Source organism: Salmo salar, chromosome 18 (assembly GCF_965601325.2).
Source record: "Salmo salar chromosome 18, fSalSal1, whole genome shotgun sequence".
Taxonomy (NCBI): Eukaryota; Metazoa; Chordata; class Actinopteri; order Salmoniformes; family Salmonidae; genus Salmo; species Salmo salar.
This window is the reverse complement of record NC_138308.1, coordinates 90,933,661-90,960,199: the sequence shown is the minus strand read 5'-3', so window position 1 is coordinate 90,960,199 and position 26,539 is coordinate 90,933,661. Positions and strand designations below refer to the sequence as shown.

Below are 26,539 nucleotides of genomic sequence, written 5' to 3'. Positions count from 1 at the left end.
GTAGATAACTAACATGGCTGGTGTCTCCACTGCCTGCAGTAGGTAGATATCTAACATGGCTGGTGCCTCCACTGCCTGCAGTAGGTAGATAACTAACATGGCTGGTGTCTCCACTGCCTGCAGTAGGTGGATAACTAACATGGCTGGTGCCTCCACTGCCTGCAGTAGGTAGATAACTAACATGGCTGGTGCCTCCACTGCCTGCAGTAGGTAGATAACTAACATGGCTGGTGCATCCACTGCCTGCAGTAGGTAGATAACTAACATGGCTGGTGCCTCCACTGCCTGCAGTAGGTAGATAACTAACATGGCTGGTGCCTCCACTGCCTGCAGTAGGTAGATAACTAACATGGCTGTTGTCTCCACTGCCTGCAGTAGGTGGATAACTAACATGGCTGGTGCCTCCACTACCTGCAGTAGGTAGATAACTAACATGGCTGGTGCCTCCACTGCCTGCAGTAGGTAGATAACTAACATGGCTGGTGCCTCCACTACCTGCAGTAGGTAGATAACTAACATGGCTGGTGTCTCCACTGCCTGCAGTAGGTAGATAACTAACATGGCTGGTGCCTCCACTACCTGCAGTAGGTAGATAACTAACATGGCTGGTGCCTCCACTACCTGCAGTAGGTAGATAACTAACATGGCTGGTGTCTCCACTACCTGCAGTAGGTAGATAACTAACATGGCTGGTGTCTCCACTACCTGCAGTAGGTAGATAACTAACATGGCTGGTGTCTCCACTACCTGCAGTAGGTGGATAACTAACATGGCTGGTGTTTCCACTACCTGCAGTAGGTAGATAACTAACATGGCTGGTGTCTCCACTACCTGCAGTAGGTAGATAACTAACATGGCTGGTGTCTCCACTACCTGCAGTAGGTAGATAACTAACATGGCTGGTGTCTCCACTACCTGCAGTAGGTGGATAACTAACATGGCTGGTGTTTCCACTACCTGCAGTAGGTGGATAACTAACATGGCTGGTGTCTCCACTACCTGCAGTAGGTAGATAACTAACATGGCTGGTGTCTCCACTACCTGCAGTAGGTAGATAACTAACATGGCTGGTGTCTCCACTACCTGCATTAATACCACCGATACAGATAACTAAAGGACGTGGATTTAAACTTTTGTTCAACCAGTCGTTTCATTTCAATGGAAACCCTGTGAGTATAGCTGTGCCATAGCAATGTGTTTGGACAGGTACACTAGATTATGTAGTGATGCGTTTAAACTTTAAACTTCAACAGATTGGCATTGTCAAGTCTGAATTCAATCAATTGAGAGTCTTTTCCTTCTTACATGGGGAACCCTCTTACATCCTATCCTCCATTGTTTCTAGTTGTCTGAGGTATGTCCTAAAAAACTGACAAGTCTCCTAAATTACTCATTGTTATGAGTTATATCACATTGGCAGACATTCGTTGGCTTGTCCAGCAGCCAGAGTGTGTGTGCGTGTGTGTGTGTGTGTGTGTGTGTGTGTGTGTGTGTGTGTGTGTGTGTGTGTGTGTGTGTGTGTGTGTGTGTGTGTGTGTGTGTGTGTGTTATCTGTCCAGCAGTCAGACTTCACAATGGGTAGTTTGTATTGCTATGTGGATGAATAAAACCACATGTCCAGTCACTCATGAATAAGACAGATGAGCTTCGTTCGAGAGTCTCATATCAGAGAGACTTGATTAGCTGCCATATTATATGCTTTAGAAGAAACGTGGCTGTCTGGATCTATGGATTTGGAACTCAGTGGTTTCTCCACGCAGCGTTGTGATGTGAAGGACGGCGGCCTCGTGCAGGTCCAAAGGCGGAGGGGTGTGCTTCTTCATAAACAACAACTCGCTGCTTCCAGTGTGAGGGAAAACTGAACCTTTTGCTCACCTTTTGCTCACCTGCAGACTTTTTTTTTGTCTACCAAGAGATTTCTCATCCATAATCCACCGTCTACACCCCACCACAAGCCAACACTACTTTGGCACTCAACGCACTGTATGGGACCATAAACAAACAAGATACCACTTGTCAAGAGGCAGCCTTTCTAGTGGGAGAAGACTTTAACACAGGGAGACTTAAAACCATTCTACCTCACTTCTGCCAACATGTCCCTGCGCCGCAAGGGGTGCTAAAACTCTGGGCCAACTTTATTCTACCTACAGAAACGCCCTCCCTTTGGCAAATCAGACCACGACTCTATCGCCCTGCTTCCGGTTTACGCTCCGCTCCAAGACTCTTTCTTTTCCTCTCCCAGTCTCCTCTGTTTACAGGTCATGGGTCAAGACCTCGTAGCGCGCTCCGCTCCAAGACTCTTTCTTTTCCTCTCCCAGTCTCCTCTGTTTACAGGTCATGGGTCAAGACCTCGTAGCGCGCTCCGCTCCAAGACTCTTTCTTTTCCTCTCCCAGTCTCCTCTGTTTACAGGTCATGGGTCAAGACCTCGTAGCGCGCTCCGCTCCAAGACTCTTTCTTTTCCTCTCCCAGTCTCCTCTGTTTACAGGTCATGGGTCAAGACCTCGTAGCGCGCTCCGCTCCAAGACTCTTTCTTTTCCTCTCCCAGTCTCCTCTGTTTACAGGTCATGGGTCAAGACCTCGTAGCGCGCTCCGCTCCAAGACTCTTTCTTTTCCTCTCCCAGTCTCCTCTGTTTACAGGTCATGGGTCAAGACCTCGTAGCGCGCTCCGCTCCAAGACTCTTTCTTTACTTCTTTCTCTCTTTTTCTTATTTCCTCCCTATTTAAAAAAAAAAAAGACACAAAGTGCACCAGACAGGTGGCTGACTCCAAACCGGGCAGAACGCAAACCTTGGCCCGGGACGGCAGGAGAGACGAAGGGAGAGCAAAGAGGGGGAGCGGAGGAGGACAGAGGGAGGGATGGAGGGAGAGCAAGGAGAGGGTAGACAATCGACACTAGACACACAGATGCCTTTGTGAGTATATGTTTCTGGTAAAAATTTGACTTACACAAAAACTTTTGTGACCAAACCCCCCCCCCCCCCCCCCGGCCATCATTCGTTTGTCGTTTTTAGACATTTTTAACCCTGCTGAATAGAGTCCATTTTGTCGGTACGCGTCACGTCCCATACTGCCTGCGTATGAGTGTGTGTGTGTGTCTGTCTGCCCTTTGATGGTTTAGATAGTTGAATAATGAATCTACAGTGGCCAGGATCTAGAGACAGTGTTTCTACAGTAAGACCCTACGTCTCTCCTTCCTCTCATCCCCGTCTCCTCCTCCTCTCCTCCATCCCCGGGACGAGAGACTACCCAAATGAACCAGCAGTTTAATGAATAGGAGACGGGATGGTGGAGAGGTGAAAAGAGGAGAGGAATGGAGGGAGGACAAAAAGGGCCATTGAGACTGGACAGTGGAGGTGGAGATGTGATGATTCTCTATGTGGTTTAGTGACGGTAAGCCGAGTGGCTCACGTAAAACACACACACAAGGAGCAGAGGAGAGGGGAGGGGGATGAATGAGATATGAGGATGACTGCGGGTCAGATGAGGAGCAGCGGAGAGAGGAGGGGGATGAATGAGATATGAGGATGACTGTGGGTCAGATGAGGAGCAGCGGAGAGAGGAGGGCGATGAATGAGATATGAGGATGACTGGGTCAGATGAGGAGCAGCGGAGAGAGGAGGGGGATGAATGAGATATGAGGATGACTGGGTCAGATGAGGAGCAGCGGAGAGAGGAGGGGGATGAATGAGATATGAGGATGACTGTGGGTCAGATGAGGAGCAGCGGAGAGAGGAGGGGGATGAATGAGATATGAGGATGACTGTGGGTCAGATGAGGAGCAGCGGAGAGAGGAGGGGGATGAATGAGATATGAGGATGACTGGGTCAGATGAGGAGCAGCGGAGAGAGGAGGGGGATGAATGAGATATGAGGATGACTGCGGGTCAGATGAGGAACAGAGGAGAGAGGAGGGGGATGAATGAGATATGAGGATGACTGCGGGTCAGATGAGGAGCAGAGGAGAGAGGAGGGGGATGAATGTGGAGGGATTATGAGTGCTATGTATGGTCTCCCTGTCTCTACGGTCGTAATGATAGACTATAGCAGGCATGTCAGGTACCTGAGAGATTAACACTACATCAATGAAGTAATGTGGCAGTGTCCTCTTCAAGTAGATCCTAACCGGTTCTCTTCAAGTAGACCCTAACCTGTTCTCTTCAAGTAGACCCTAACCTGTCCTCTTCAAGTAGACCCTAACCTGTCCTCTTCAAGTAGACCCTAACCTGTCCTCTTCAAGTAGACCCTAACCTGTCCTCTTCAAGTAGACCCTAACCTGTCCTCTTCAAGTAGACCCTAACCTGTCCTCTTCAAGTAGACCCTAACCTGTCCTCTTCAAGTAGACCCTAACCTGTTCTCTTCAAGTAGACCCTAACCTGTCCTCTTCAAGTAGACCCTAACCTGTCCTCTTCAAGTAGACCCTAACCTGTCCTCTTCAAGTAGACCCTAACCTGTCCTCTTCAAGTAGACCCTAACCTGTCCTCTTCAAGTAGATCCTAACCTGTCCTCTTCAAGTAGACCCTAACCTGTCCTCTTCAAGTAGATCCTAACCTGTCCTCTTCAAGTAGACCCTAACCTGTCCTCTTCAAGTAGACCCTAACCTGTCCTCTTCAAGTAGACCCTAACCTGTCCTCTTCAAGTTAATCTAACCTGTTCTCTTCAAGTTAATATAACGTGTTCTCTTCAAGTTAATCTAACATATTCTCTTCAAGTTAATATAACATGTTACCTTCAAGTTAATCTAACATGTTAACTTTAAATTAATCTAACATGTTCTCTTCAAGTTAATCTAACGTGTTCTCTTCAAGTTAATCTAACTTGTTCTCTTCAAGTTAATCTAACCTGTTCTCTTCAAGTTGACCTAACTGTACAGCATAAAGGGGAGTGTAAATACTCTGTACCTTTGCATAATAACAGTGCCTGAATGAAATGTGTCAGGCTATTGTTCCAGATCTACACTGGCACATCTGATTCAGCTAATAAACGCTAATCAGCAGGAGAACAAAAATCATTTGACCTTTTGGTATTCTGTTAGGCAAGAATAGGGCAAGTAGGCCAGATTATTTTACTTGTCCAAAAATGAAACATTTTCTGTAACACCATTGGCCAAAAAGGTAACTGAAAATTGTGCTGTATGATGCAAGGAACTATTTTACAAAATAGAATTCATTATTATCATTATTAGGCCTATTACCATACAGAGAATCAGACAAAATGTAGGCTTACTCACTGCCTGTTGGCCTCTTTCTCCTCTCTGCCTATTGGCTTCTTTCTACTCTCTGCCTATTGGCTTCTTTCTACTCTCTGCCTATTGGCTTCTTTCTACTCTCTGCCTATTGGCTTCTTTCTACTCTCTGCCTATTGGCTTCTTTCTCCTCTCTGCCTATTGGCTTCTTTCTACTCTCTGCCTATTGGCTTCTTTCTACTCTCTGCCTATTGGCTTCTTTCTCCTCTCTGCCTATTGGCTTCTTTCTCCTCTCTGTCTATTGGCTCCTTTCTACTCTCTGTCTATTGGCTTCTTTCTACCCTCTGCCTATTGGCTTCTTTCTCCTCTCTGCCTATTGGCTTCTTTCTCCTCTCTGCCTATTGGCTTCTTTGTCCACTCTGTCTATTGGCTTCTTTCTCCTCTCTGCCTATTGGCTTCTTTCTCCTCTCTGCCTATTGGCTTCTTTCTCCTCTCTGTCTATTGGCTTCTTTCTACTCTCTGTCTATTGGCTTCTTTCTACCCTCTGCCTATTGGCTTCTTTGTCCACTCTGTCTATTGGCTTCTTCTCCTCTCTCCCTGTAATAATAACTACCAGGTGGACCTGTTCTCTCTCCCTGTAATAATAACTACCAGGTGTACCTGTTCTCTCTCCCTGTAATAATAACTACCAGGTGGACCTGTTCTCTCTCCCTGTAATAATAACTACCAGGTGGACCTGTTCTCTCTCCCTGTAATAATAACTACCAGGTGTACCTGTTCTCTCTCCCTGTAATAATAACTACCATGTGGACCTGTTCTCTCTCTCCCTGTAATAATAACTACCAGGTGTATCAACTACCTGTTCTCTCTCCCTGTAATAATAACTACCAGGTGGACCTGTTCTCTCTCCCTGTAATAATAACTACCAGGTGTATCAACTACCTGTTCTCTCTCCCTGTAATAATAACTACCAGGTGGACCTGTTCTCTCTCCCTGTAATAATAACTACCAGGTGTATCAACTACCTGTTCTCTCTCCCTGTAATAATAACTACCAGGTGGACCTGTTCTCTCTCCATCATCAAGCTCGCTGTCCATCTTAAGGTTCTCTCTCCGTCATCCGGGACGAGGACAGATTGTGTTTTTTATTGTTGTTGGGATGGCCCTATTCAATCACATCATTCTGTGGTGTCCATGTTAAAAAACGTAATGTCTCAAAATGTGTGTGTGTGTGTGTGTGTGTGTGTGTGTGTGTGTGTGTGTGTGTGTGTGTGTGTGTGTGTGTGTGTGTGTGTGTGTGTGTGTGTGTGTGTGTGTGTGTGTGTGTGTGTGTGTGTGTGTGTAGTTGTCCATGTGTTTCACATTAGGATCCTCTGTCTCTGCCAACAGATAATGGACTACAGCCTCTCTCAATTAGCACAATGAGATTTGACGACCTCCCACCGCTAATATATATCACTGGGAGGGTGTGTGTGTGTGTGTGTGTGTGTGTGTGTGTGTGTGTGTGTGTGTGTGTGTGTGTAGGAGAGGCCCTGCATTATAGGTCTCCAATCTCACTGCAGAATCTGATGTTTATCCATAAATGTCAAATTTCGAAGGTTAAGTTCAGGCATGAATACAGAATGGTATAAGTTAAGGGTTAAGGTTTGGGAAAAGGTTCTGAATGGTTAAGTTAAGGGTTAAGGTTTGGAATACGGTTCTGAATGGTTAAATTAAGGGTAAAGGGTTAAGGTAATGGTAAAGGGGTAAGGGTTAAGGGTTAAGGTAATGGTTAAGGGTAAAGGGGTAAGGGTTAAGGTAATGGTAAAGGGGTAAGGGTTAAGGGTTAAGGTAATGGTTAAGGGTAAAGGGGTAAGGGTTAAGGTAATGGTAAAAGGGTAAGGGTTAAGGGTTAAGGTAATGGTTAAGGGTAAAGCGGTAAGGGTTAAGGTGGCTCAGTTGGTAGAGCATGGTGTGTGCAATGCCAGGGTTGTGGGATCGATTCCCACGGGGGGCCAGTACAAAAAAATGCATGAAATGTATGAAATGTATGCATTCACTACTGTAAGTCACTCTGGATAAGAGCGTCTGCTAAAATGTAATGGTAAAGGGTTGGGGTAAGGGTTAAGGGTTGGGACAGGGTTAAAACAGAAAATACAATTTATTCTAGCCAAACGGTTTGGTTAAAGCTAGACCAGCTTTTCAGCTCAAGCGTTTTATACAAAGACACAGAGGCTACAGAGGCTAACGCTGTAGCCAAAGACCCCCCCCCCCCCCCCCCCCTCCCCACCCACACACACACAAACAGTCACAAAACCCAGACCAGCCCACATTAAACCAGCTGCACTCATTAGCATGAGTATTTCCATGCAAGAACACAGACCAGAATGAAAAGCCAAGAGCTGGGTTTGGCTAATGCTAACCTAACGTTAGCCATGTAACCTAGCGTTTCCAATAGACGTAGGTCAAGGGCTGGTTTTGGTTAATACTATCTAAACGTTAGCCATGTAGCCTAGCGTCTCCAGTAGAAGTAGGCCAAGAGATGTTTTTTGTTGTCGCTAATGCTAACCTTATGTTAGCCATGTAGCCTAGTGCTTTCAAGCTACTCTAACCAAACACTTTAACTCTTAGCCTGAACTTTAAAATACAGTTAATTGTAATTCCTAATTGAGGAAACAAAGAGCTGCACAAAATCAGTCTTGTTTGCTCTTGGACAGTGTTCAAGGGAGGAAGTTTAATTTTACAATTATCTACTTTTCTTAAAAAATTTGGATTTCAACACAAGGCGTGGGGTCAGACCTTACTTCTGAAAGAGACCGTGTGTAGTTTCAGGGGGTGTACAGACTGTATAATCACTCTGGACCAGCTTTGTCTCATACTGAGATCCAGTTGTACTGTCACATGTACAAGTACAGTGAAATGCTTAACTTGCAAGCAAGTCAATTTACACACACACACACACGCACACACACACACACACACACATACACATACACATACACATACACACACCCACGCACATGCACAGGGACACTCACACACAGACTCAGACCCAATCCAAGTCAATTTACACCACAAGAAACGAGACATTCCATTTCTATTACAACTGGAGACAGAACTGTAAACAGTCTGATTGTATCATGTGGTGCAGCTCTAATTGTTTGAGTGTGTGTGTGTGTGTGTGTGTGTGTGTGTGTGTGTATGTGTGTGTGTGTGTGTGTGTGTGTGTGTGTGTGTGTGTGTGTGTGTGTGTGTGTGTGTGTGTGTGTATGTGTATGTGTATGTGTGTGTGTGTGTGTGTGTGTGTGTGTGTGTGTGAGTCAGTATGTCTGTCTGTCCATATTGAAGCGGTGAAGGAAGGATGCAGATACAGCAATAAGCAGACACACACAGATGGGGAAAGCCTGTTGGCGGTGTCTGTGTTTAGGTAGTGAGTGGTACAGACAGATGGAGGCCACAGTCTCTGACTCACCATGAAACGACTGACTCAGTCGTATTCATGATGCGTCTCTGAGTAGGAGTGCGGATCTAGGATCAGGTGATCCCTGTCCATATAATGCTCTTCATTACGATGTAAAATACCAAATGCTGTAGTGTTTAGATTTCCCTTCAGTGAAACTAAGGGGCCTAGCCCGAACCATGAAAAATAGCCCATTATTCCTCCTCCACCAAACTTTACAGTTGGCACTATGCATTGGGGGAGGTAGCGTTCTCCTGGCATCTGCCAAACCCAGATTCGTCCGTTGGACTACCAGATGGTGAAGCGTGATTCATCACTCCAGAGACTGCATTTCCACTGCTCCAGAGTCCAATGGCGGCGAGCTTTACACCACTCTAGCCGACACTTGGCATTGCGCATGGTGATCTTAGGCTTGTGTGCGGCTGCTCGGCCATGGAAACCCATTTCATGAAGCTCCCGACTAACAGTTCTTGTACTGACGTTGCTTCCAGAGACATTTTGGAACTCGGTAGTGAGTGTTTCAACCGAGGACAGACAATTTTTATATGCTACGCGCTTCAGCACTAATGATATTAAAATATTGAATATACATAAATATTCAAGGAACATATCAATTTGCAGTGTACAAACTTTACATGATGAACAGGACATTTACGCTAACCTTTACAATATATAATTATAAATATATCTCATTACTATCTGAAAGCCACGCCTCCAATAAGCCACACCTCCTGATCTGATAGGTTGTCACCTCTACAATATATCATTAGAAAGGTTGAAAATCACCGGAAGGTTCCGGTTTGACCACAGGGGTTCCTCAAGGAACATGTTTCAACTGGAAAGGTAACGCAGGTGTGGCAACCCAATAGGTTCTTCCAGGCACCTTTACTTCTAAGACTGTACACTGGGAAGCTTGATACATACAGCCCGCAGTCTGTGTGACTCATTGTACTACCAGAGATGGATGATTTAGGTGATGTTGATCTACGATGGGCAGACCCTGGGAATGGTGTCCCAAGGTTTAGAGGCACGGGAGCTCAAGCGTTGTACAGCCTTTGGCTGCGTGTGTGTGTTAAAATGGAGAACAGCCAATAGCTTTAGGAAGGAACTAGAGGCCGATCTTCATTAACTCAATGTCGTCAAACAGTGGGGTGAAAAACCGCTCTCCTCTCACAGACAATGGAATGTATGTAGAGCGAGAGAACCGTCGTGGTGACAGCATGCAGAATGTTCCCTGAACAGCAGTGTTCTACAGATAAACAGTGGATTGGTCTGAGAGTCAGACAATCGTCCTCCAGTACTCTTGGCTCAGCTGCTACTGCTGCTCTATAATGTAGAATTTATCATTCTACTTCTACCGCTTCTTTTGGGACAGCATGCACGCACTCACACACACACACACACACACAAGGACTGGGTCATATTGGCTGTCTCTCAGACCAATTCACACTGCAGAACACAGGTGTAAAACTACATGATTATTCACAGTCCTCTTGACATGGCAGCACAACAGAATTCTGCTGTGATAGAATTCTAGCACATTCTAGAATCCCTTTTTACAGGTAATGACAAAGTAATCCAAACATTCCAAATGGTGCAAAATAAAAATGTCAGCCGGTCCACATACCAAGGTATATTGCTTTTAAATATGTCCTCCATCTACCCACTTTGGGCTGTGCCAGCTATTGGAATGTCCATACACAGGCCTTTATGCTAAAGATGTTAAATATCTACAGTAGAGATAGGGGAGCATTTCAGATATAACCTACATCTGTGTGGTCTCATAGAACTAAGCCTTGTAGTAGGGCACTATCTAGGGAATAGGGTGACAGAGTAGTACACTATCTAGGGAATAGGGTGACAGAGTAGTACACTATCTAGGGAATAGGATGCCAGAGTAGTACACTATCTAGGGAATAGAGTGCCAGAATAGGGCACTATCTAGGGAATAGGGTGCCAGAGTGGTACACTATTTAGGGAATAGGGTGCCAGTCTTACCTTTGAGATGTAGGCCTTGATGCCCTCTGCCAGCTTGATGCAGGGTTCTCCAAACAGCTGAGCCAGGTCCTCTGGGATGTCCTGGTCTTTATCCAGAGCATTCAGCAGACTGAGGCACTTCAGCTCCTCTGTCACGCCCTGGCTACGCACCTGGAAGACAGGGAGAATATACAAGACTTAGGAGAGGTATTAAGACTGACATAGCATGACGTAACAGTGACATACGGCACTCAGCTCCTCTGTCTCCCCCTGGCTATTGCCTCAATGATGACAGACCAACAACAAGATGATAACAAAGGATTATCCAGGAAATACTCTGATTTAGCCACTCCTCCAGGAAATACTCGGATTTAGCCACTCCTCCAGGAAATACTCTGATTTAGCCACTCCTCCAGGAAATACTCGGATTTAGCCACTCCTCCAGAAAATACTCTGATTTAGCCACTCCTCCAGGAAATACTCGGATTTAGCCACTCCTCCAGAAAATACTCGGATTTAGCCACTCCTCCAGAAAATACTCTGATTTAGCCACTCCTCCAGGAAATACTCTGATTTAGCCACTCCTCCAGGATATACTCTGATTTAGCCACTCCTCCAGGAAATACTCTGATTTAACCACTCCTCCAGGATATACTCTGATTTAGCCACTCCTCCAGGAAATACTCTGATTTAGCCACTCCTCCAGGATATACTCTGATTTAGCCACTCCTCCAGGATATACTCTGATTTAGCCACTCCTCCAGGATATACTCTAATTCCTCTCTTTTCTTTCTCTCTATACCCCACTCTCTCCAATGCATGTCTGTGTTCAATTTGAGTCTTTGTGTGTAATTTGTGTATAATTGGTGTGTGCGTGTGTGTGTGTGTGTGTGTGTGTGTGTGTGTGTGTGTGTGTGTGTATGCGTGCGTGTGTGTGTGTGTGTGTGTGTGTGTGTGCGTGTGTGTGTGTTAATGTATAATTTGGAGCTGGGGGTACGGAACTGTTCAGCGTCACGGTTGGGGGGGCGTACTAATGACTCTTTAACAACAGGGAGTGTGTGTGTGTGTGTGTGTGTGTGTGTGTGTGTGTGTGTGTGTGTGTGTGTGTGTGTGTGTGTGTGGTGGTCGCTTTCTCCTCATTCTATCAGCCATTTTGTTGATGTTGATGGTTAAATGGTTCTCTCTTATAGGGGAAGTGATGGAGAACAGGGAGAAGGAGGGGGTACTTCTACAAGAAGAGTCTGGCACTCCACATACAGGAAGTGTCTGGCTTCTTATAAACAGTGGATGGCTGCGTTTCAATACTCTACAGTGGCTTCCTCTCTTCATCTCCTCATCTTCTTTGCTTTGTCTCCTTGTTTGCGCTAATGTAAAAAAGCAGGACTGATTTCAACAAAAACTAGAGAGATTCACCTTTTTGCTTGTCACCATATTTTTCTCCATATTGTTGTGTTTTTGAATGAGTACCAACGAAGGAGAGGAGATAAGAGGAGAGTACGGCACTCCAGACTATTGACATGCACCCAAGTCTAGCTGGACTGCTGACATTTCGTTGCCTCTGTGACATCAGTGAGTGTTGATGGGGAGTAGTTGGATTGGTGTGTGTGTGTGTGTGTGTGTGTGTGTGTGTGTGTGTGTGTGTGTGTGTGTGTGTGTGTGTGTGTGTGTGTGTGTGTGTGTGTGTGTGTGTGGGTGTGGTGTGGAGTTGGAGTGGTGTGTGTGTGTGTGTGTGTGTGTGTGTGTGTGTGTGTGTGTGTGTGTGTGTGTGTGTGTGTGTGTGTGTGTGTGTGTGTGTGTGTGTGTGTGTGTGTTAGGGAGTAGTTGGATTGGTGTGTGTGTGTATGCGTGTGTGTGTGTGTGTGTGTGTGTGTGTGTGTGTGTGTGTGTGTGTGTGTGTGTGTGTGTGTGTGTGTGTGTGGGTGTAGTTGGGAGTGGTGTGGTTGTGTGTGTGTGTGTGTGTGTGTGTGTGTGTGTGTGTGTGTGTGTGTGTTAGGGAGTAGTTGGATTGGTGTGTGTGTGTGTGTGTGTGTGTGTGTGTGTGTGTGTGTGTGTGTGTGTGTGTGTGTGTGTGTGTGTGTGTGTGTGTGTGTGTGTTAGGGAGGAGTTGGATTGGTGTGTGTGTGTGTGTGTGTGTGTGTGTGTGTGTGTGTGTGTGTGTGTGTGTGTTAGGGAGTAGTTGGATTGGTGTGTGTGTGTGTGTGTGTGTGTGTGTGTGTGTGTGTGTGTGTGTGTGTGTGTGTGTGTGTGTGTGTGTGTGTGTGTGTGTGTGTGTGTTAGGGAGTAGTTGGATTGGTGTGTGTGTGTGTGTGTGTGTGTGTGTGTGTGTGTGTGTGTGTGTGTGTGTGTGTGTGTGTGTGTGTGTGTGGTGTGTGTGTTAGGGAGTAGTTGGATTGGTGTGTGTGTGTGTGTGTGTGTGTGTGTGTGTGTGTGTGTGTGTGTGTGTGTGTGTGTGTGTGGTGTGTGTGTGTGTGTGTGTGTGTGTGTGTGTGTTAGGGAGTGGTTGGATTTAACATGCCAGCAGGTCAACTCCTTCTTATTATAACTGAGATAATATTATCTACTTGATGGCACTGGAGTGAAAATGGGATGATTAAAAATTCCTGAAGTACAGATGTTTACAACAAAGGAGTGGAGACTACAGTGTGTGCAAGTGTGTGTGTGTGTGTGTTCATCGGTGTGTGTGTTTGTGTGTCACCCTACCCTGCTATTAGATATCAGGATCATTCACTCTTCCCATAGCCAGGTGGAGGGGTCAGAGCACACACACACACACACACACACACACACACACACACACACACACACACACACACACACACACACACACACACACACACACACACACACACACACACACACAAAGCCCCTCAGATCCCAGGAACGCCATAGAGGATGTCAGGAACAATGCAGCAGTGTTACCTCCTGGAGCACCAAGCACCACGGTCCAGGGTTTTCCTGATCTTCCCAAGTCTCAGTTCAGGGGATTAGGAAAAACAAGCCAACCATGTAACTCAAAGCCGGGGCCAGAGACCTGGAGTGTGTGTGTGTGTGTGTGTGTGTGTGTGTGTGTGTGTGTGTGTGTGTGTGTGTGTGTGTGTGTGTGTGTGTGTGTGTGTGTGTGTGTGTGTTGTGTGTACAGTGCTTATGTGCATTCCGTTTTGTAACGAGAAAGTCTTTCAATCCTCTATGGTGGGAAGAGAGCGAGGGAGTAGAGCGAGGGAGTAGAGCGAGGGAGTAGAGCGAGGGAGTAGGGTGAGGGAAGAGAGCGAGGGAGTAGAGCGAGGGAGTAGAGCGAGGGAGTAGAGCGAGGGAGTAGAGCGAGGGAGTAGGGTGAGGGAAGAGAGCGAGGGAGTAGAGCGAGGGAGTAGAGCGAGGGAGTAGAGCGAGGGAGTAGGGCGAGGGAGTAGAGCGAGGGAGTAGAGCGAGGGAAGAGAGCGAGGGAGAAGAGCGAGGAAGGAGCGCAAGGGAAGAGAGCGAGAGAGGAGAGCGAGGGAGGATAAGGAGGAGTGTAGGAGTTCAGGCATGCTGTATGGGGTCTGGTCAGTGTCACACACACACACACACACACACACACACACCACACACACACCCCCTACACACACACACACATACACACACACACACAGGATTGGGAGACAGAGGGACTAACTGTCAGGCCTGGTTTATTGACTGTGGATTACATCATAGAACACTTGTCTGCCTACCAAATCGAACATTGTAGGTTAAGGGCTTGCCAGTAAGCATTCCACTGTAAGGTCTACACTGTATTCTGCACATGTGACAAATAACATTTGATTTGATGATTTGATTTCAATAGCTCATAGGGCTGGTCAAAAGTGGTCAAAAGTATTGCACTTCAATCTACTGAATAAGGAATAGAGGTCGACCGATTAATCGGCATGGCCGATTAATTAGGGACGATTTCAAGTTTTCATAACAGTCGGTAATCAGCCTTTTAAGATGCCGATTATGGCCGATTACATTGCAATCCATGAGGAAACTGCGAGGCAGGGTGACCACCTGTTACGCGAGTGCAGCGCCAAAAGGACCTTGTGGCTGCAAGGAGCCAAGGTAAGTTGCTAAATAGCATTAAACTTATCTTATAAAAAACAATCAATCTTCACATAATCACTAGTTAACTATACACGGTTAATGATATTACTAGGTTAACTAGCGTGTCCTGCGTTGCATATAATCAATGCGGTGCCTGTTAATTTATCATCGAATCACATCCTACTCCAACTTCGCCAAACGGGGGATGATTTAACAAAAGCGCATTGCTGAAAAAAGCACAATCTTTGCACAAATGTACCTAACCATAAACATCAATGCCTTTCTTAAAATCAATACACAGAAGTATATATATTTTAAACCTGCATATTTAGTTAAAAGAAATCCAGGTTAGCAGGCAATATTAACCAGGTGAAATTGTGTCACTTCTCTTGCGTTCTGTGCACGCAGAGTCAGGGTATATGCAACAGTTTGGGCTGCCTGGCTCGTTGCGAACTGTGAACTAATTTGCCAGACTTTTACATAATTATGACATAACATTGAAGGTTGCGCAATGTAACAGGAATATTTAAACTTAGGGTTGCCACCTGTTAGATAAAATACGGAACGGTTCCATATTTCACTCAAAGAATAAACGTTTTGTTTTCGAAATGATAGTTTCCGGTTTTGACCATGTTAATGACCTAAGGCTCGTATTTCTGTGTGTTTATTATATTATAATGAAGTCTATGATTTGATATTTGATAGAGCGGTCTGACTGAGCAGTGAAAGGCAGCAGCAAGCTCGTAAGCATTCATTCAAACAGCACTACTGCGTTTGCCAGCAGCTCTTAGCAATGCTTGAAGCACAACGCTGTTTATGACTTCAAGCCTATCAACTCCCGAGATTAGACTGGCAATACTAAAGTGCCTATAAGAACATCCAATAGTCAAAGGTATATGAAATACAAATGGTATAGAGATAAATAGTTGACGTGTCATAATTCTTATAATAACTACAACCTAATATTTCTTAACTGGGAATATTGAAGAACTGGGAATATTGAACCACCAGCTTCCATATGTTCTCATGTTCTGAGCAAGGAACTTAAACGTTAGCTTTTTTACATGGCACATAATGCACATATATACAACTGGTACAACTGGTACAACTCATACAACTGGTACAACTCATACAACTGGTACAACTCATACAACTGGTACAACTCATTCAACTGGTACAACTGATACAACTGGTACAACTCATACAACTGGTACAACTCATACAACTACTACAACTGGTACAACGGGTACAACTGGTACAACTGGTACTACTGGTACAACTGGTACAACTGATACAACTGGTACAACTGGTACAACTCATACAACTACTACAACTGGTACAACGGGTACAACTGGTACAACTGGTACTACTGGTACAACTGGTACAACTGATACAACTGGTACAACTGGTACAACTCATACAACTACTACAACTGGTACAACGGGTACAACTGGTACAACTGGTACTACTGGTACAACTGGTACAACTACTACAACTGGTACAACGGGTACAACTGGTACAACTGGTACTACTGGTACAACTGGTACAACTGATACAACTGGTACTACTGGTACAGCTCATACAACTGGTACAGCTGGTACAACTGATACAACTGGTACAACTGATACAACTGGTACTACTGGTACAACTGGTACAACTGGTACAACTGGTACAACTCATACAACTGATACAACTGGTACAACTCATACAACTGATACAACTCGTACAACTGGTACAACTGGTACAACTGGTACAACTCATACAACTGGTACAACTCATACAACTGGTACAACTGGTACAACTGGTACAACTCGTACAACTGGTACAACTGGTACAACTGATACAACTGGTACAACTGATACAACTGGTACTACTGGTACAACTGGTACAACTGGTACAACTGGTACAACTCATACAACTGATACAACTGGTACAACTCATACAACTGATACAACTGATACAACTGGTACAACTGGTACAACTCATACAACTGGTACAACTGATACAACTGGTACAACTCATACAACTGGTACAGCTGGTACAACTCATACAACTGATACAACTCGTACAACTGGTACAACTGGTACAACTGGTACAACTCATACAACTGGTACAACTGATACAACTGGTACAACTCATACAACTGGTACAACTGATACAACTGGTACAACTCATACAACTGGTACAACTGATACAACTGGTACAACTGGTACAACTCATACAACTGGTACAACTCATACAACTGATACAACTGGTACAACTGATACAACTGGTACAACTCGTACAACTGGTACAACTGATACAACTGGTACAACTCATACAACTTATACAACTGGTACAACTGATACAACTGATACAACTGGTACAACTCATACAACTGGTACAACTGGTAGACTGGTACTACTGGTAGACTGGTAGACTGGTACTACTGGTAGAACTGGTAGGACTGGTACAACTGGTAGACTGGTACAACTGGTACAACTGGTAGACTGGTACAACTGATAGACTGGTACAACTGGTAGACTGATACAACTGGTACAACTGGTAGACTGGTAGATTGATAAAACTGGTACAACTGGTAGATTGATAAAACTGGTACAACTGGTAGACTGGTACAACTGATAGACTGGTACAACTGGTAGACTGGTACAACTGATAGACTGGTACAACTGGTAGACTGGTACAACTGGTAGACTGGTACAACTGGTAGACTGGTACAACTGATAGACTGGTACAACTGGTAGACTGGTACAACTGGTAGACTGGTACAACTGGTAGACTGATACAACTGGTACAACTGATACAACTGGTAGATTGATAAAACTGGTACAACTGGTAGACCGGTACGACTGGTACAACTGGTAGACTGGTACAACTGGTAGACTGGTACAACTGGTAGACTGGTACAACTGGTAGACTGGTACAACTGGTAGACTGGTACAACTAATACAACTGATACTGATACCAGTAGATTGATAAAACTGGTACAACTGGTAGACTGGTACAACTAATACAAGTGATACTGATACCAGTAGATTGGTAGAACTGGTACAACTTAAAAAATAACAAGGAGTTGATGAGGGAAAGTGAAGTCACTTTAGCCCAGTTAGATCTGTTTCAGCTTTAGTTCCAATCCTTGTCATTGGAATGTGGAATAAATATGTCTAAATTAGAACCAGAATGGTAATGGTAACCAACCTGCCTAAAGTCTCTCTATAACCTTTCACCTTTTAATCTCTTTTCATTTTCTCTCTCTCTCTCTCTCTCTCTCTCTCTCTCTCTCTCTCTCTCTCTCTCTCTCTCTCTCTCTCTCTCTCTCTCTCTCTCTCTCTCTCTCTATCTCTCTCTCTCTCTCTCAATTTCAATTCAATTTAAGGGCTTTATTGGCATGGGAAACATTGCCAAAGCAAGTGAAATGGATAATAAACTAAAGTATAATAACCAATAAAAAATGTACAGTAAACATTACACTCAGAGAAATAAAGACATTTCAAATGTCATATTATGTACATATAGTCTCCCTCCCCCCTCCCTCCCTCCCTGCCTGCCTGCCTGCCTGCCTGCCTGCCTGCCTGCCTGCCTGCCTGCCTGCCTCCAACCCTCTCTGTCCTTGAAAGTATTGTGTTCATGTTCTATTAAACACATGCAGTAACGACTAGCTACGATAACATGATAAGACATGCACACACACACACACACACACACACACACACACACACACACACACACACACACACACACACACACACACACACACACACACACACACACACACACACACACACACACACACACACACAGAGTAAGAATTTAGAGTTTCGATCTCGTTCAAAGGGTTTAGCTTCTGATTCCCGTGGAAAGGAAGAAAGAAAGAGAGAAATAGGCGAGGTCACCAGTTATGTCATCTGTTTGTTTTTCACACCTGTGCACACAAGATAAAGTAAGCGATGGAGGGGCTGATTGTGTCTGTGTTTGTGTGTGTGTGTCTATATGCGTGTGTTGTGTGTTTGTGTGGCCAAGTGGGTGGTCTAGTGAGCCGATAGATTGTTAAGCAGGGGTCAGACAAACACTTAAACAACAGAGAGGTTTTTAGAGCCCAGACATTCACACACAAATGTCTTTGTCTGTTCTCCAGTCGTTGCCAGCGGTTGCTCTGTAAACCAACTGTGGAACTCTTGGAAGACAAGCCCTGTTCTGAGGCATTGTGATGTCATTTCAAAGCGCCACCCAGGCTACGGAACATTCCGCCAGCAGTCGGGAGGATTGGAGTGTGATTGGTTTTCAAAAAGCAACTGGCGACAATCTCAGAGAAAGGTTTTTTCCTGCCCACATGGCGATCTGACCTGGTAAAACTCTAGTTATAATCTATAACAACTACAGCAACCCAATTTATCCATGGTTCAAAAACTTCTGACCCCATAGTCATTCCACAGGGGAGTATGATCCTGTTTCCCAAGACTGATTTGGGGTCAGTTTTAACATTTCCCCCATATTGGTTAGGGTTAGATCAGAACAACATGGTGCACTAGTCATGCCGTCAGGGAGTAGTATGGCATTCATCTCGGGTCAGTTTGGTGTTGCCACAATAGTTAAGGTCAGAAGCTAGTGGTTTGGGTAATCTGATCCTAGATCACAACAACACGAGGCTTCAGTTCAACCAGCTAACAGATAGAACCCGCTGGGTTCCATCCCAGGGTTCCAGGAGCTCCATCTCAGGGTTCCAGGAATTCCAAACCTCTAACCTCTGACCTCTCGCTGGAGAACACTAGAGGTAGGATGGAGTTCATGTTGGATGGATTTTAATAAAACATCCTGGAGCCACTGGGTTGAGAAGGGAAAGTATTATTGTTAGCGTTCTTTTTGTGGAGTGGGCACACTGACTGGAGCAGGCAAAGAATTCCTCCCCTATTCTCCCTAGTCAGTGGTTCCTTCCAAGGTGCATAGAGATGCCTGGCCAGGATGCTAGATACTCTAGTGTGTGCAGTATCGTCAGTATCATCAGTGGAGGAGAGAGAGTGTAGAGCGACACACACAGCGTTTGATTAGAGTTCAGCTGCCGGTGAAGGCCGATATGCATGTCTGTAAATTATTGTGATCAAGCTATGTAGCCTATTGATGCTTTCTTGATGAATAAAAACACTGTGGTTTGTCTCCAACACTAGCCAGCTAGCAATTTGATGAAGATGGCTTTAGCTAGCCATCTAGATAGGTTCCTCAATGCCCTGACCTCATGACTAGCCACCAAGCCATTTCAGGCTATCAATCAAGTTAGAGTAGCTTATCTAAATATATTAGCTGGCTGCTATCAAGCTGGACTTTTAGAAAAGCTATTTTCAACACTGAAATTACAACACATAGACACACAATCAATGTGTATTATTATACTGTACAGTGTGCAAGTTGTACTAATCTCCATAAGGAATGAAAGTTCTGAAAGAATCAATGTGCATCATTCATTCAAATGACAATTGAACAGGTGTAAAGGTTAGATAACCTATGCAGAAAGATATATATATATGTTTGACCTAGAACTAGGAATAATGATGATGGCTGTAGACTAGAACTAGGAATAATGATGATGGTTGTAGACTAGAACTAGGAATAATGATGATGGTTGTAGACTAGAACTAGGAATAATGATGATGGCTGTAGACTAGAACTAGGAATAATGATGATGGCTGTAGACTAGAACTAGGAATAATGATGATGGCTGTAGACTAGAACTAGGAATAATGATGATGGCTGTAGACTAGAACTAGGAATAATGATGATGGCTGTAGACTAGAACTAGGAATAATGATGATGGCTGTAGACTAGAACTAGGAATAATGATGATGGCTGTAGACTAGAACTAGGAATAATGATGATGGCTGTAGACTAGAACTAGGAATAATGATGATGGCTGTAGACTAGAACTAGGAATAATGATGATGGCTGTAGACTAGAACTAGGAATAATGATGATGGCTGTAGACTAGAACTAGGAATAATGATGATGGCTGTAGACTAGAACTAGGAATAATGATGATGGCTGTAGACTAGAACTAGGAATAATGATGATGGTTGTAGACTAGAACTAGAACTAGGAATAATGCTGATGGCTGTAGACTAGAACTAGGAATAATGATGATGGCTGTAGACTAGAACTAGAACTAGGAATAATGATGATGGCTGTAGACTAGAACTAGGAATAATGATGATGGCTGTAGACTAGAACTAGGAATAATGATGATGGTTGTAGAACTAGAACTAGGAATAATGATGATGGCTGTAGACTAGAACTAGGAATAATGATGATGGCTGTAGACTAGAACTAGGAATAATGATGATGGCTGTAGACTAGAACTAGGAATAATGATGATGGCTGTAGACTAGAACTAGAACTAGGAATAATGATGATGGCTGTAGACTAGAACTAGAACTAGGAATAATGATGATGGCTGTAGACTAGAACTAGGAATAATGATGATGGCTGTAGACTAGAACTAGGAATAATGATGATGGCTGTAGACTAGAACTAGGAATAATGATGATGGCTGTAGACTAGAACTAGGAATAATGATGATGGCTGTAGACTAGAACTAGGAATAATGATGATGGCTGTAGACTAGAACTAGGAATAATGATGATGGCTGTAGACTAGAACTAGGAATAATGATGATGGCTGTAGACTAGAACTAGGAATAATGATGATGGCTGTAGACTAGAACTAGGAATAATGATGATGGCTGTAGACTAGAACTAGGAATAATGATGATGGCTGTAGACTAGAACTAGAACTAGGAATAATGATGATGGCTGTAGACTAGAACTAGGAATAATGATGATGGCTGTAGACTAGAACTAGGAATAATGATGATGGCTGTAGACTAGAACTAGGAATAATGATGATGGCTGTAGACTAGAACTAGGAATAATGATGATGGCTGTAGACTAGAACTAGGAATAATGATGATGGCTGTAGACTAGAACTAGGAATAATGATGATGGCTGTAGACTAGAACTAGGAATAATGATGATGGCTGTAGACTAGAACTAGGAATAATGATGATGGCTGTAGACTAGAACTAGGAATAATGATGATGGCTGTAGACTAGAACTAGGAATAATGATGATGGCTGTAGACTAGAACTAGGAATAATGATGATGGCTGTAGACTAGAACTAGGAATAATGATGATGGCTGTAGACTAGAACTAGGAATAATGATGATGGCTGTAGACTAGAACTAGGAATAATGATGATGGCTGTAGACTAGAACTAGGAATAATGATGATGGCTGTAGACTAGAACTAGGAATAATGATGATGGCTGTAGACTAGAACTAGGAATAATGATGATGGCTGTAGACTAGAACTAGGAATAATGATGATGGCTGTAGACTAGAACTAGGAATAATGATGATGGCTGTAGACTAGAACTAGGAATAATGATGATGGCTGTAGACTAGAACTAGGAATAATGATGATGGCTGTAGACTAGAACTAGGAATAATGATGATGGCTGTAGACTAGAACTAGGAATAATGATGATGGCTGTAGACTAGAACTAGGAATAATGATGATGGCTGTAGACTAGAACTAGGAATAATGATGATGGCTGTAGACTAGAACTAGGAATAATGATGATGGCTGTAGACTAGAACTAGGAATAATGATGATGGCTGTAGACTAGAACTAGGAATAATGATGATGGCTGTAGACTAGAACTAGGAATAATGATGATGGCTGTAGACTAGAACTAGGAATAATGATGATGGCTGTAGACTAGAACTAGAACTAGGAATAATGATGATGGCTGTAGACTAGAACTAGGAATAATGATGATGGCTGTAGACTAGAACTAGAACTAGGAATAATGATGATGGCTGTAGACTAGAACTAGGAATAATGATGATGGCTGTAGACTAGAACTAGGAATAATGATGATGGCTGTAGACTAGAACTAGGAATAATGATGATGGCTGTAGACTAGAACTAGGAATAATGATGATGGCTGTAGACTAGAACTAGGAATAATGATGATGGCTGTAGACTAGAACTAGGAATAATGATGATGGCTGTAGACTAGAACTAGGAATAATGATGATGGCTGTAGACTAGAACTAGGAATAATGATGATGGCTGTAGACTAGAACTAGGAATAATGATGATGGCTGTAGACTAGAACTAGGAATAATGATGATGGCTGTAGACTAGAACTAGGAATAATGATGATGGCTGTAGACTAGAACTAGGAATAATGATGATGGCTGTAGACTAGAACTAGGAATAATGATGATGGCTGTAGACTAGAACTAGGAATAATGATGATGGCTGTAGACTAGAACTAGAACTAGGAATAATGATGATGGCTGTAGACTAGAACTAGGAATAATGATGATGGCTGTAGACTAGAACTAGGAATAATGATGATGGCTGTAGACTAGAACTAGGAATAATGATGATGGCTGTAGACTAGAACTAGAACTAGGAATAATGATGATGGCTGTAGACTAGAACTAGGAATAATGATGATGGCTGTAGACTAGAACTAGGAATAATGATGATGGCTGTAGACTAGAACTAGGAATAATGATGATGGCTGTAGACTAGAACTAGGAATAATGATGATGGCTGTAGACTAGAACTAGAACTAGGAATAATGATGATGGCTGTAGACTAGAACTAGAACTAGGAATAATGATGATGGCTGTAGACTAGAACTAGGAATAATGATGATGGCTGTAGACTAGAACTAGAACTAGGAATAATGATGATGGCTGTAGACTAGAACTAGGAATAATGATGATGGCTGTAGACTAGAACTAGGAATAATGATGATGGCTGTAGACTAGAACTAGGAATAATGATGATGGCTGTAGACTAGAACTAGGAATAATGATGATGGCTGTAGACTAGAACTAGGAATAATGATGATGGCTGTAGACTAGAACTAGGAATAATGATGATGGCTGTAGACTAGAACTAGAACTAGGAATAATGATGATGGCTGTAGACTAGAACTAGGAATAATGATGATGGCTGTAGACTAGAACTAGAACTAGGAATAATGATGATGGCTGTAGACTAGAACTAGGAATAATGATGATGGCTGTAGACTAGAACTAGGAATAATGATGATGGCTGTAGACTAGAACTAGGAATAATGATGATGGCTGTAGACTAGAACTAGGAATAATGATGATGGCTGTAGACTAGAACTAGGAATAATGATGATGGCTGTAGACTAGAACTAGAACTAGGAATAATGATGATGGCTGTAGACTAGAACTAGAACTAGGAATAATGATGATGGCTGTAGACTAGAACTAGGAATAATGATGATGGCTGTAGACTAGAACTAGGAATAATGATGATGGCTGTAGACTAGAACTAGGAATAATGATGATGGCTGTAGACTAGAACTAGGAATAATGATGATGGCTGTAGACTAGAACTAGGAATAATGATGATGGCTGTAGACTAGAACTAGGAATAATGATGATGGCTGTAGACTAGAACTAGGAATAATGATGATGGCTGTAGACTAGAACTAGGAATAATGATGATGGCTGTAGACTAGAACTAGGAATAATGATGATGGCTGTAGACTAGAACTAGGAATAATGATGATGGTTGTAGACTAGAACTAGGAATAATGATGATGGCTGTAGACTAGAACTAGGAATAATGATGATGGCTGTAGACTAGAACTAGGAATAATGATGATGGCTGTAGACTAGAACTAGGAATAATGATGATGGCTGTAGACTAGAACTAGGAATAATGATGATGGCTGTAGACTAGAACTAGGAATAATGATGATGGCTGTAGACTAGAACTAGAACTAGGAATAATGATGATGGTTGTAGACTAGAACTAGGAATAATGATGATGGCTGTAGACTAGAACTAGGAATAATGATGATGGCTGTAGACTAGAACTAGGAATAATGATGATGGCTGTAGACTGCAGGAATGAAGCTGTTTCAGGTGTTTGAAAAATACAAATTTCTCGAACCACTTCCCCTCCATTCTCACGTACTTCATTCCCCCTCTAAAATAATGGGTGCATGACACACACACACACACAACACACACACACACACACACACACACACACACACACACACACACACACACACACACACACACACACACACACACACACACACACACACACACACACACACACACACACACACACACACACACACACACACACACACAGCTCCAACAAGGCCAGGTTATTTGGCCGAAGATTAAACAAATCTGTAGCATCAGAGAAGAGAGAGGGGGAGAGAGTATGAGAGAAAAAAAGAGGGAGAGAGAAAGAGAGAGAGGGCGGGGAGAGACAACTGAAGAGAGGAGAGAAGAGAGAAGAGAAGAGAAGAGAGGAGAGGAGAGGAGAGGAGAGGAGAGGAGAGGAGAGGAGAGGAGAGGAGAGGAGAGGAGAGGAGAGGAGAGGAGAGGAGAGGAGAGGAGAGGAGAGGAGAGGAGAGTTTTAACCCTTCTTTTTCAAGACCTCTGCAATCCACCCTGGCATGCTGTCAATTAACTTCTGGGCCACATCCTGACTGATAGCAGCCCATTCTTGCATAATCAATGCTTGGAGTTTGTCAGAATTTGTGGGTTTTTGTTTGTCCACCCGCCTCTTGAGGATTGACCACAAGTTCTCAATGGGATTAAGCTCTGGAAAGTTTCCTGGCCATGGACCCAAAATATCGATGTTTTGTTCCCCGAGCCACTTAGTTATCACTTTTGCCTTGTGCTCCATCATGCTGGAAAAGGCATTGTTCATCACCAAACTGTTCCTGGATGGTTGGGAGAAGTTGCTCTCGGAGGATGTGTTGGTACCATTCTTTATTCATGGCTGTGTTCTTAGGAAACATTGTGAGTGAGCCCACTTCCTTGGCTGAGAAGCAACCCCACACATGAATGGTCTCAGGATGCTTTACTGTTGGCATGACACAGGACTGATGGTAGCGCTCACCTTGTCTTCTCCGCACAAGCTTTTTTCCGGATGCCCAAACAATCGGAAAGCGGATTCATCAGAGAGAATGACTTTACTCCAGTCCTCAGCAGCCCAATCCCTGTACCTTTTGCAGAATATCAGTCTGTCCCTGATGTTTTTCCTGGAGAGAAGTGGCTTCTTTGCTGCCCTTCTTGACACCAGGCCATCCTCCAAAAGTCTTCGCCTCACTGTCCGTGCAGATGCACTCACACCTGCCTGCTGCCATTCCTGAGCAAGCTCTGTACTGGTGGTGCCCCGATCCCGCAGCTGAATCAACTTTAGGAGACGGTCCTGGCGCTCGCTGGACTTTCTTGGGCGCCCTGAAGCCTTCTTCACAATAATTGAACCGCTCTCCTTGAAGTTCTTGATGATCCGATAAATAGTTGATTTAGGTGCAGTCTTACTGGCAGCAATATCCTTGCCTGTGAAGCCCTTTTTGTGCAAAGCAATGATGACGGCACGTGTTTCCTTGCAGCTAACCATGGTTGACAGAGGAAGAACAATGATTCCAAGCACCACCCTCCTTTTCAAGCTTCCAGTCTGTTATTTGAACTCAATCAGCATGACAGAGTGATCTCCAGCCTTGTCCTCGTCAACACTCACACCTGTGTTAACGAGAGAATCACTGACATGATGTCAGCTGGTCCTTTTCTGGCAGGGCTGAAATGCAGTGGAAATGTTTTTTGGGGATTCAGTTCATTTGCATGGCAAAGAAGGACTTTGCAATTAATTGCAATTCATCTGATCACTCTTCATAACATTCTGGAGTATATGCAAATTGCATCATACAAACTGAGGCAGCAGACTTTGTGAAAATGAATATTTGTGTCATTCTCAAAACTTTTGGCCACGACTGTATACACACACGCACACACACACACAGCTGTGGACACATCC

At 43.9% G+C, this 26,539-nt stretch overlaps 1 protein-coding gene across 1 annotated transcript in view; it reads right to left on the bottom strand.

Moving 5' to 3' along the window:
- LOC106578044 (uncharacterized) overlaps positions 1 to 26,539 on the bottom strand; it is a 47,465-nt gene that overhangs the window by 11,104 nt on the left and 9,822 nt on the right. The window contains exon 2 of the mRNA XM_082965295.1: positions 10,619 to 10,768. Within this exon, the coding sequence (XP_082821421.1) occupies positions 10,619 to 10,768 (150 nt within the window). The remainder of the gene's footprint in view (positions 1 to 10,618; positions 10,769 to 26,539) is intronic.